The sequence below is a fragment of the Mercenaria mercenaria genome, chromosome 3, assembly GCF_021730395.1.
Source record: "Mercenaria mercenaria strain notata chromosome 3, MADL_Memer_1, whole genome shotgun sequence".
In the NCBI taxonomy this organism is placed as follows: Eukaryota; Metazoa; Mollusca; class Bivalvia; order Venerida; family Veneridae; genus Mercenaria; species Mercenaria mercenaria.
This window is the reverse complement of record NC_069363.1, coordinates 23,672,261-23,684,912: the sequence shown is the minus strand read 5'-3', so window position 1 is coordinate 23,684,912 and position 12,652 is coordinate 23,672,261. Positions and strand designations below refer to the sequence as shown.

At 36.2% G+C, this 12,652-nt stretch overlaps 1 protein-coding gene across 2 annotated transcripts; it reads left to right on the top strand.

Annotated features, from left to right (window-relative positions):
- Positions 1-4,879: 4,879 nt before the first annotated feature.
- Positions 4,880-12,441, top strand: LOC123525275 (neurensin-1-like). Of its 2 annotated transcripts, none has more exons than XM_045304187.2 (2): positions 4,880-4,978; positions 11,469-12,441. In XM_045304187.2, exon 2 carries the CDS (start codon positions 11,520-11,522, stop codon positions 12,240-12,242), a length of 723 nt encoding a protein of 240 aa, XP_045160122.2. In that variant the 5' UTR covers positions 4,880-4,978; positions 11,469-11,519; the 3' UTR covers positions 12,243-12,441. The 2 variants fall into 2 exon arrangements, with proteins under 2 accessions (XP_045160122.2, XP_045160121.2); XM_045304186.2 differs by having other exon boundaries at positions 4,895-5,074.
- The last annotated feature ends 211 nt before the right edge of the window (positions 12,442-12,652 follow it).

Below are 12,652 nucleotides of genomic sequence, written 5' to 3'. Positions count from 1 at the left end.
AGGATAAATTTGTAGCTGGGTTACTTGAAAACTAGGTCATTAGGTCAAGTCATAGAAATCTTTGTGAACACTTTAGAGGCCATTTTTTCAACTTTATAAATCATTGCCAGAATGTATGTATGAAATCTGTGTCAATTTCAAAAGTGGGGTTCCTGAATAATCTTAGTTTCAGGTGGTGTTCCTGTCCTCGTAGTACATCGATAATGCTGATACAGGTATTCCCAGGTACCTCCCTTAAGATTTACGAACATTGGCTGCAGTGAAAATCTGAGATTCTTTATTTTCGTTTCTTCACCCTTCTTCAAAATAATCTTCCCAACTAGCGTGATATGACCATTTTCGTTTATACAACGTGTTTCAGTCATATACGACTGTTGTTCGGTACTCCGCATTTGAATTGGCATCTTGAATGATCTGTTAACTCGTGCTCGCAACGCTTCATATTTGGCAGTTCAATTTTCGCGCTTGTCAACCTGAAAACAGAAAACGTTCGTTCTAATATATCACTGAGAAGCAAACATGACTTTTACCGCTCAGGTAATGCAGGAATTTAATCGTCTTGTATACATTCAATAGGTACTCTCAGTATAGGTCAGAAATAACGTCTTGTAAAGAAAAATGGTTTTATAGTTTTAGTTTTACAAGAGAAGAAGCTCTTTACAACGACTAGGAGAGCTTGACGCATTGAACCGCATCAGTATATGCTATGGGATGTTTGTTCGAGAAATAGGGCATACTGAACTGTTGACGGATTTTCAATATACCGGTTACATACGTCCAAAGAAGGCCTAACTACCGGAATTTAAAATAGTTTGGTGCTCAGTTAATTCTGTATTCTGCACTGGAAAAGTGAAGTCCAGTCAAGGACACCCACTACAACCTAGTTCCTGTATGGAATTCATGAACTTCGGGAAAATTATTCTAAATACAGCTATACTAAATTTAAGGCTCTTCCAGGGGACTTTATGGACTTACTGTTTTTAGCATTTCTATTTAGTCAATCACTTCAGTATATTTTAAAGCTTTAAAAACACATTTGAATAATTATCTTGCATTGACACACAATGCAGTCTAAAATACCAGGTACAAGTATTCAGTGTGCATACTGCTCCATTAATAGACATTGGACTCCTCTGTAACGTAGAGTCTATTTCTTCCATTTCACGACAGATTAGCGGCTGTATCACTAGCGCTGATCCATATTCACAGTTATTTTCAAAATGACATACTGAATATGATTATTCGCCAAAATTTTGCCCGTAGAAACGAGAGTTCGAAAACTCGTTTGAAAAGTATAAAGAGCGTAACTTTGGTTACATTTAATGTGTCACGCGTAAAATAGGCTGTTGTACTCTACCAAAACGATGGACTCGAGCCAAGATCTGGTCCGCTTCGGTCATCTTCGGGGATGGTATAAGATACACTGTGAAATCAGTTTGATGTGCCGACAAGGAAAAACGGTCTAAACTGTTACACATTGATATTATGGTACTTCTCAGACTGGAACCCTTGTTACTGTTTAATTCAAACAGTTCAGGAAGGCTGAAAAAGCACATTGAACGATGTCAATACGTTGCTGGATGTTTGTTAATTAAATAAATAGGACATACTAGTACTGTGGTGACGACAGAATTCAGTGTGCCGGTGTAATGAAGTATTTCGACCCCCATAGAATAACGAACCCCCGGTCATTATTCTATAAAAAATGTGACTCCTTTCCTGTAAAATATTGACTCCCCTTATAAAAAACTGACTCCCTTTGAAAACTCTATAAAATAACAACCCCCGGTCATTATTCTATAGAAAAACTGACCCCTTCAAGTAAAATACTGACTCCCTAAAGATGACTCCCTTCGAATCTCATAGAATAACGACCCCTGTTATTCTTCTATAGAAAAAGTGACTCCTTCCATGTAAAATACTCACTGCGGAAATTACTACATTCGAACTCTCATACAATATCGATTCCCGGACATTATTCTATTTAAAAAAGTTACTCTTTCCGTGTAAAACACCGGCTCCTAAAAAGACTTTCGACGATAATATCTATTAAAAAGTGATCCCCACCAAACCTAACGGACAATTTTACTAGATCTACAACTCTAATACCCTCCATTGCCAATAGTTAACATTTTGATTGTACTACTACTACTGGTGCCGCTACTTCTATTGCTATTACTACATGTACTTCTTCTTCTTCTTCTACTACTACTACTACTTCTACTACTACTACTACAACTGCTACTACTGATACTACTATACCTGCTTCCACTAATACGTCTTGTACATCTACCTCTTCTTCTCCTGCTGCTGTTGTTATTGCTGTCACTTATTCCTTTGCTGCTGCTGCTGCTGTTACTGCAACTGCCACTACCATTGCCACTACTACTACTACTACTTTCTATTGTTGCCGCTACCGTACTTTACTGCCACTGCTAAGTATTGCAACTTCTATTAATACTTAGTTCTATGCTAGAAGTTTCTTGTGCAGTTTTCTTCTGAAAAATTACTTCATACCGAAGTTTGCAGGGATTATTGACACTGGTGTGTTTTGTGAACGTATTGTGAATTGTTATTTTCCTGAAAAAAATGTATACACCAAGATACTGCGTCTAGAAATAGAATCCCTTTTCCCGTTGCGGAATGCTCTAATTTCTGTGTCAAATGATGGTATCTGGGGCTAATGGTCAAACGGAAGGACGGACGGACGGACAAGGGCAAATCTATATGCCCCCCTCCCCCGAGTGGGGGCATAAAATGCAGCAATTAGGCCTTAGATACATGAGTTATCACTAAATTTGACCAAATGACCGGGGGTCGTTTTTTTATGGGAGTCAATATTCTTCGGGAAGTTCAGTTTACTTCACGTGGGGGAGTCATAGTACTATGATCTGGAGGTCATAATACTATGACCGGGGGTCACTTTTTCTATAGAATAATGACCGGGGGTCATTATTTTATGGGGGTCGAAATACTTCATTACACCGGCGGCATAGTCCAGGTAATGAGGCCTCATAAAGGAAGTTGAACATGTTTGGGTGCTCAGTTATTGTTGTATTCTGTACCGAACAATGGTCTCGAGCCAAAATTTGGTCCCCATGTCATCGTCGGGGACTGTATGGGACAAAACTATGGAATCAGTTTTTTTTGTAATTAAAGCAAAATGTGCCGACGAAGAACGGTATCGTATTTTTCGACATTTTTATTTGTCAGAAAATGCGCTCGAATCCTTGTTATTGCTTAATTCACAACGTTCAGAACTTATGCCGATATATTGCTTGTATGCTTGTTCGATAAAAAGTACATATCACATTGCGGACAGATGTTCAGTATGCCGGCGGTATAACGTCCAAGGAAGGCCTCATAATGAAAATTGAAGATGTGCGGATGGTCATTTACTGCTGTTTTCTGTACCAAAACGATGGAATCGAGCAAAACATCTTGTGAAATTTGACAAAGCGGCCATATGATTTATAAAGTAACACTATAAAGCAATATTACTGCAAAGTTCTTAATTAGAATTTTGTTTTTAGAGTATTATTTTTTGTCGAATTTATCAGAAATTGTGTAAAAAGAATGTTTTTCATAAAGTTGTTCGACTGCTGTGACCAGTGATTTATGCCTGCTGGGAATAAAACGGAAAGAGAAAAAAAAGTCAGTTTTAAAGCCGGTGTTTGCGCTCTTTCTCTCACATTATTTTTAACTTTGACTTTGAAAACATTATATACCTTGCTTGCTTGAGAAAGTCAGTGTGAAATTATGTTATTTTTTCGATGTCTACCAATGTGTCCCAACAATTTAATGTGTTCCGTTCAGGTCCTACCGCTGAACACCGAATTTTATTGTATACCTGTAATATTCAAATCCTTATTGTTTTTGTATCTTTTATCTTTTGTAATTTCATTTTGATCACATCATTTCAGTAAATAAATTCATTAAAACATATTCCTTAATAATTACAGTATATTTATAGATTCAATGGCATTACAAATTTTTTTAAAGAAATATCAGATTTTACCATACTTTCAGGAAACGATGTCTTTGAATAAAATTAGATGTATTTTGAATCATATAAATTATCACGTGCATGTCGAATTTACATTTCTATACGAAAACATAGTTCATATAATAATAAATATCTGACGCAAGGTAAAATGGCCCCAGTTTTGTGCGTAACGTCTATGCCAAAGTTAAACAAAATTGTTGAATTTGTAAACAAACTTGGTTAAAAGTTAAGTTTTTCAACGTGGAGAATGTTTTGCTTGCTAATGTTTTTGTTAATGACTCCCACAAACAATTTTTGGATTTCACTTTAGTCCAGCTTTGGAGACGGAAAAAGTACTGAATGTCATCACGCCTTTTCATGCTTGTTCTCACAACGGTGGAGATCGTCTGCATCACGTAAAATTAATCTTCTTAACGAAACAGCCAACCTTTATGAGATGAAATTTGCCGGAGAACCATGCTAATGAGCAGCATAAAAGAGCAGATTAATTTGTTCGAGGACAGCACATTACGCAAGAGCGTCAAAGTGTTTTTTTCTTTTCCTAGGTGACAGGAGACTGAACAGAAGGAAAATAATTAAGTTGGAACTAAGGTTTCGAATCAGTCAGATTGTCTCGCATCACACGTATATGTGTTTCAGGACGATAGCTGTTGATTTGACATCCACAATATCATTGTCAATAGTTGTCTGCGGAGTGCGGAGTTGAATTAGAACGAGAAAAAAACCAGTGCTAAATGTAATTTTGGTTTCGAATCAATCAATCAATCAGTTATTTCCGAACTTTTTTTTTTTATTAAACATCATATTAGCTTTAACGTAAATGTATCATGTGTCTATATCCGCCTTTCATGAACCCTCTTAAAATCTTCTGCGAATACTGGAATTGGATTTCTGTGCACATGCGCGATGGCGGTTCCATCGATTTTGTGGAAGAAGAATTTTTTCCAATAATTTGGACAACCACACATATGGGTAGTTAAAATTCTAAGTGTTTTAGTAAAATTACGACGTAATGTTCTCGTATTTTTTTATATTGATTATGAAGGATTGATATACATACTCTTTAAGGTAGGCCTTCTATCATTTTGTACATTTTTTGTTGTTTTACACATATCAGGAAAGCTGTGATTATTGTTAACTGAAATACTCCCTAGAGATTTCAGTTTATGCATTATTATTGCTTTGAGGAGACGGACATTGCTGTATGATAAATGGAATTCCTATCAGCACCAAGTCTCCGCAATGGTTCGTATTAAATAACGTAAACAAGAATAGGTGGTTTTTCAGTTAACAAGTTGTTGCACTTCTTTACATATTGTATTTGTAGCTTTATTAATCAATCGCAAAATTTTACTATGCGTGATACAGGGAGCATTCTTGATAAAAGTGTATAATCTCAATGTATACACCTGCTTCAAATCAAAATATAAATAAAACTGGCATGTTTTTTATAAGTATTTTCCTCGATTTGTGTGTTATCGAAGAGACAGCTATAATGGTAACAAAAATAATTCTTAATCTCTCTGAAATATAAGACAATGCATTTACTGTTTTGCATCACTTTATAGAACTCCGAGGGTTGTAATGGGAACTTTCTTTTATTTTCAACATATATTAGTTTTTATTTCCACCGCCAAATTTTATATGATAGGGTAAATTTCATTGTGAATTTCGGGTGTTGTTAACACCAACAAAGTTTTACTATTTCGTTTTTACTTTGGCATTATTTGCTGAAGGGTTGTGGTAAAAAATTCAACATATCTTATTGAGTATGAATGCAACATTTACCTTCCGAAAAAAAAATGTTTGGATTTTTTCATGGGTCAGAATTTAACACAGGGGAAAATAATAAGGTTTTGGTGACAAAATTTACATTGTTAAAGAGATGTTTCAAATCTTAAAAGTTCTACGATGACCCTTGGAATGATGTGAAACTGGATCTTGCAAAATAAAAGCCTAAATTCAAGGAAAATTGGTGGATCAGACAGTATATGTCCTCTGTGGGTTAACAGATAGATATATTCCCTGGTTCAAGTTTTCATTTGTAAGAAACCGAAAAGTTTTCTATTATTATTCTTCTTATAACGTCTTTATCCAGCCATTAAAAGAAGAAAATCTCGTATATCTATTGATTTGAGTATGCTTATCTGTGCAGGAGACACGATAAAAGTCGACAGAACGATCAATTAGTTCCAGCAGGCTACATTCCCATAGGTTTTCTAAGCCACCGCGACTAATACATATTTCATCCCGGAAACACTTTTAATTACGAGTCTGTAAAAAATTAAAGTGAACAAGTCTGTAAAACTTTCGGTACAATTAATATGAATATTCTGCAAACTAGTGTAAATCTATATGGGGGAAGTCTATGACGATCACAGAAGAATGAAAGCTATTTCAGCGCGAGCAATTTTGAATTACCAACATTTACGTTCCATGCGGACAAAAGAAATACTTTGATGCTTTCTGACAACACTTTTCCGGGTATTTATTGAATACAACTCGTATGCATTAAATTTGATGAGAAATCATTCTGAACCTGTTATAGAACATAAAACTTTGAGAGGGAAATGTACGGAATCCTGTTGGGGCCATTTATAATGTCGCCGTCGCGTTTGTGGGGTCGACACACGACAACGCGAAGTGACATAGCGACATTACGAAGTGACACCCGGCAATCGCAAACGACGATGACAATCCCAAACGACAATGTCGCGATATCCACTTTGAAATGTCGCCTTTCAAAAGCACGATATATCGCGATGTAACTTCGCGTTGTCGAGCGTCATATCGCATTGTCGCTATGTCACTTCGTAATGTCGCGATGTCACTTCGCGACGGCGACATTATCAAACGACATGCGATAATCTCAAACGACGCTCGACAACACGAAGCGACATTTTCCTAATGTCGTATCGTATGTCGCGTGTCGCGGGTTTGGGTGAGGGTCGACGCGCGACAATTCCATACGATACACGACACGCGAAGTGACACTCGACAATACGAAGCGACATTTTCATAATGTTGTATCGCCTGTCGCCCGTCTACCGGTGAAAAGGTAAAATATTTCCGCTACTGTTCTATTCTGCTCTAACCTGTGTCTTTGATAGGTCAGTTCATGGTTTACGCTATTGTATTTTGTTTCATGTTTTGATCTGCTTAACTTTAATTTAAAAGCTATGTATCTTATAACTGTAATGTAATTTTAAATTCTTTCTATAATAGTTCAATTATCATTTTTATGGAACATTATATAAATGCTTTTATGTAAAGCACTTTTGAACGTATTTTTATATGAAAAGAGTGCTATATAAATGCGGTATATAATAATAATAATAATAATAATAATAATAATAATAATAATAATAATAATAATAATAATAATAATAATAATAATGATAATAATAATAATAATAATAATAATATGATGATGATGATGATGATGATAACTACTGATATGTTGTATTTTAACAAGAGCACACTCATTGTTCATGAAACTGACTAAACAAATGTGTTTTCAGTTTTGATCTAAAGCTGACTTCAGACTGAATGTCTTTCAGATAGCTAGGTAGATCGTTCCACCATTTGAGACCAACGACCTGCTAATTTTGTTCGAAGGCTGGACGCCCGTGTAATTCTTTCAGAAGTTCTACATTCTAGCGGCATGGTTTTTGACTCGTTGTAGTTTATTGATTTGGTAGGCTGGAATTTCGGTAAATAAACTGTTGCAGAAGTCAATGTGGGAATGAACCAATCCATGCACTAATGATTCAGTTGACTTTTGTGAGAGATGTTTCCGTGTAGCTCTAAGGTTTCGTAACTGCACATGAGCTAACTGACACTTTTTCTGGATGTGATGGTCAAAGTTGAGTGTATTGGTCATGGTTACATCCAGGTCTCTGACATGATCGGCGCATTTTACGTTTACACTTGTGATGTTCAATTTCGCTAACTCTTGTCTGGTTTCATACATAATTATTTCAGTTTTAGACTGATTCATTTTCAGTTTGAAGGTTGTCATCCATTTTATGATTTCACTGAGACAACTGTCAAGTTGTTGAAGAACAGTTGTCTCATTTTGAGAATTTCCCGCTCGAATTTTCAACGCAATCTTGTGGTCATCCGCGTATCCATAGAGATCGGCTGGATATTTCTGCACAACTCGGTTGAGAGCCGATATATACAGGGTAAAGATCACCGGTCCGGCACAAGAACCCTGCGGGACACCAAGCCTCAGTGGCTCTGTGTCAGATGCTGACTGTTCGACTAAGACTTTCATTGTTCTGTTCGTGAGATAAGATTCTATGCATTTCAGGGGAGTGCTATGTATACCAAATTCAACTTGAAGGATTTTAATCAGTATCGGGATACCAATGGCAAGTCGATTATGACCACGATTGTTGCTTGATTTTTTTCTATGGTTTCCAAAAGATCATTATACATTTTGGCCATTGCTGTTTCAACCCCGTGATATTTTCTATAGGCACTTGGTAAACTGGGAGGAGACTGTTAGCCTCAATATGCTTATTGATTTGGTTTAGTGCAGCTTTTTCAAGAATTTTGGAGAGAAATGTTAAATCACATGTTCTATTTGCGATAAGAGCATAGGACCGAAATATCACTCTGAAATGTTTACAATTTTTATTAACAGATACAAAGTTATGTTACGAAAGCGAAATTACTTTTAAAGGATGCATTCATCCACTGATATAAATAGCTGTTTATTTGAATAAGCATTCAGTAATAAGTATTTGGCATATAGTATTTCGCATTTCACAATTAAAACTTAGCATTTATCATTTGACAATTATCCCTTGACAATCGAAATTTGACATTAAGAATTTGGTAAATAACATTTGCACTAACTTTCTGGCATTTAGAATTTGACAATAAGCATGGCGCACCAGTCTTCCATACAAACTGGAAATTAGCAACTGGTAATTAGCGACAGGTAAATAGCAGCTGACAATTGCATATCAAAACTTCATTTGAAAATAGTAAATCACAATAAGTAAATGACAAATAGCAATTGACTTTTAGCGAGGGGAAATTGGCATGTCCCAACCTGCATTCCATAAACATTTATTGCTACCGTTTTTAACTTCTTTTTAAATAGCAATTGGCAATTAGAAAACAACGTGTCATAACCAAAATTCCATAGCAACAAAATACCACGGAATATTGAAATGCTTAAAACTTGTTCATTGCTCGGACTCAGTGTTATGATTCGCGCTTTGTGAGCTTACGAAGTCCATTCAATATTAAAGGAATAATATATATGAGCCGTGCCATGGGAAAACCAACATAGTGGGTGTGCGACCAGCATGGATCCAGACCAGCCTGCGCATCCGCGCAGTCTGGTCAGGATCCATGCTGTTCGCTAATGGTTTCTCTAATAATAATAGTCTTTGAAAGCGAACAGCATGGATCCTGACCAGACTGCGCGGATGCGCAGGCTGGTCTGGATCCATGCTGGTCGCAAAGCCACTATGTTGGTTTTCCCATGGCACGGCTCATATAATAAAACCATATTTTGATATATTTAAACACGACGAAGACGTTATACGCTATACGCCTGCGGAATAATTTTCTACGCGTCGTTTAACCAATTCGGAGTGATTAAATATCTGCTATATATTATCCGAAATTCTAATATGTCTTTTAAGTAAAAACGTGGATGAAACAGGGAAACACTAGTTATGCATGTACGGCGCAAAATACTTGGCAGACGTGACGTCAACGATACCGTGTTTAATTAAAATATTAAAACAAAGCTAGGTTTTTGTGTGTGTGTTTTTTTTCTCGCCTAATAATCGATCCAGAGTATGTAAATTAAGCGTAATATAGTTCTATGATATCATTAATATATCTTTGATTCTGAAATGTCTTTTATATAAAATTGTAGATAAAATATAGTCCCAATTTTCCCGGTGTCTGTACGTTGCTAAATAATCGAATCGGTTATACTAGTAATTCACTCTTGCTATACTTTCATGAGCGAATAGCCTCTTTGTTTTATTTCGATATGTTAAAACAGCATTTTATATTATTTCTTAAAATGCGTTCCCGTTGGAGATAGAGGTGTTGGGAAATTTATTACCTTTCAAGAACAGTCTCTGTTAACCGTGTCTGCTACTATTTTTCTTGGTGTTCTGCAGATGGCATCAAAGTACATATTTGTTTGCATTTGCGGAAACTGCTTTATCTCCAATAGAAGGGAAGAAGGGAAGAAGTGAAGAAACGAATTTTATCTCATTCAAGAATACTAGAGGACTGTAATAATTTAGTCTTTTAGTTTAGTCATGATAGGATATATTATGATTTTCACTAAGACTAAGACTTGATTCACCATGACATTAACAGCTTCTCGACATTCTTCGTTAGACTTCGGTTAATCGCGTAGGCGTGGAAGCTATTTTCCAGTAAACAGAAGCGCGTATATGTCGTTACGCGGCGCCTCTTTGCCAGGAACAAGATGAAATTACGCTGTCAAGTGCGTTAGGATATATGGGAACCTTGCTCAGAATTGAATTACTGTCACACTGTTAATGTTGTTCTGTCTTGTAGTTAGGATTGGCGACAAACGGCTTTCACCTCCGTAGGAGAGTGGGCTTTGGCGCCAGTAAACTACAATGTAGTTCAAACTTTGCCATTGACCATTCCAATGCAATTGCCTGTGTTCCTTCATGCATGTTTTTTTTATAATTATTACAATTATTTGTGTTTACGTATGCATGTACATAGCCGGTGTGCATACATTGTATTTATATCTTAACACATGTCGCTGTTTCCACGTGGAGTGCTATATGTGCGACTGCGTTCTTTGATTGTGACGTATCCTGTTGGACTTTCCTCTTTTTCCTTAATCTGACGCAAAACAGTCACATTCCATCCTAACTGTTTGCACAGTTAACACTAACTGATATCCTTAAACTCTGCAGAAGGAATCAGACGCAATCCCTTTGCTATATAAAGAAATATAAATCAAGTTCGTCACACAGTTTTATCACAGGAATACGCTGTTAATTACTATTGCTTTAAATAACTCCAGTACCCCGTTCCCCAAATCACTTGCTCATAGCATTACAGGTATTGCAGAAGTATTTCATGAACAATTAATTTCCTTAAGTAATGGCAGTTTTTTTTTTCATTTGTGATCTGTTTAAAGAAAGCAAGAAAGCAACTTATTCATCACCATCGACATTCTTAGAATCGACATAAAATTATATTTTTTTTTTGTTCTAAAAGGTTTTTGTCTTTTTGTATAAAACAAAATTTTGACGTATGATTGGTTTTTTTTCTGCATTGTGTACATGCTACGGAATAATGTCAATAGTGTTTTTAACTGAACAAACTCGTAGAATTGTACCCTGTTAAAAGAGATATGGTCAACATTGGCTCGAATGACAAGGAACAAGTAAGAATGTAATTAGGTAATAATCATGTGTTTGTCTGTTTTTAGATGACATAGAATTACTGAAGATATACGTTATCGTCTTGGGCGATACACACAATGGCAGCTAAGGAAGACAAAAAAGGCTTGTTAGAAGCAGAAGAACGTGTAGATACATCAGCAGATGTCGCGGAAGAAATCCATGATGCTCCTTCCCAACCGAGCAGCTGGAAATCAAGTAAATTTACGACGTCGCGGAAGAAACCATGTCCGGACTATTTTGGTGTGAAGTCGTATCTGCACGACTTTTACGAAGCAACTTACAAAGACCCATCGATTTATGAGGAAGAAGAGGACTTCCGGTTCCTGTTGCGTTCTAATCAACGTCGACGAAGATGTCCTCAAATATGGTGGAAAATTTTCATGTGGCTTGGTGTAAATTTGCTCGTATTTGGAATTTTAGGGATTCTTGTTGGATATCTAGTGCCGCAAAAATCGATTTTCTCTAAAGTAGATGAAGAAAACAGTGAAGGATATGTTGATCGAAGTGCAATGGCTTTTAATACGACTTTAGATATATGTAAATTGATTGGATTAATTCTTTTCTGTATCGGCGGAATGACTCTTGCTATGGCTCTGCTGTTTCCAAGTTTTCTGACGTCATACTGTGATGAGGACCCAGCAGACGACAATTTCAGAGTGAAGCTTGACGATGAGACAACTCCACTCAGTCCTGTCGAAATGTCAATTCCGAAATCATCAAAGGTGAAAAGTGTTCAGCCGTTGCGTACAGTACCGGAAGCTGTTGTGACTAACGAAGGCGTCGTGGAATACAGAGACTAAGGAAGACTATCTCATCCTTTGTAGAAATGATTATTTTTAGATGGCTTTACGTGTTTGGTACATTGAATAGGTGTGATATTACAATATTTACATTCGAAAATGGCAAACAGTTTAAACTTTATTTTACTAGCCAAAATTAGAGTTCATACGATTAAAAATGGTTGTGTTTATAAACTGGAAGAATAAATATTCCATCGAATTTGTAGTTCCAAATTATCATAAAAAATCTGTGAAGGACAATTGCTTCCAAAATTATAATTATGTTTTACCTTTCAGTATAAACTGTTTATGTATTGAGCTACCTTCTCATTTCATAAATGAAATCACATCTTCTTAATCTTCACGCTTACATTGATACATATTCGTTTTAGAACCATTACGATTTATGGTAAATTACTCTCGGCAATGTA

Excerpts from the sequence above, each read along its gene's own strand:
- LOC123525275 (XM_045304187.2), top strand. The coding sequence starts at position 11,520 with ATGGCAGCTAAGGAAGACAAAAAAGGCTTGTTAGAAGCAGAAGAACGT.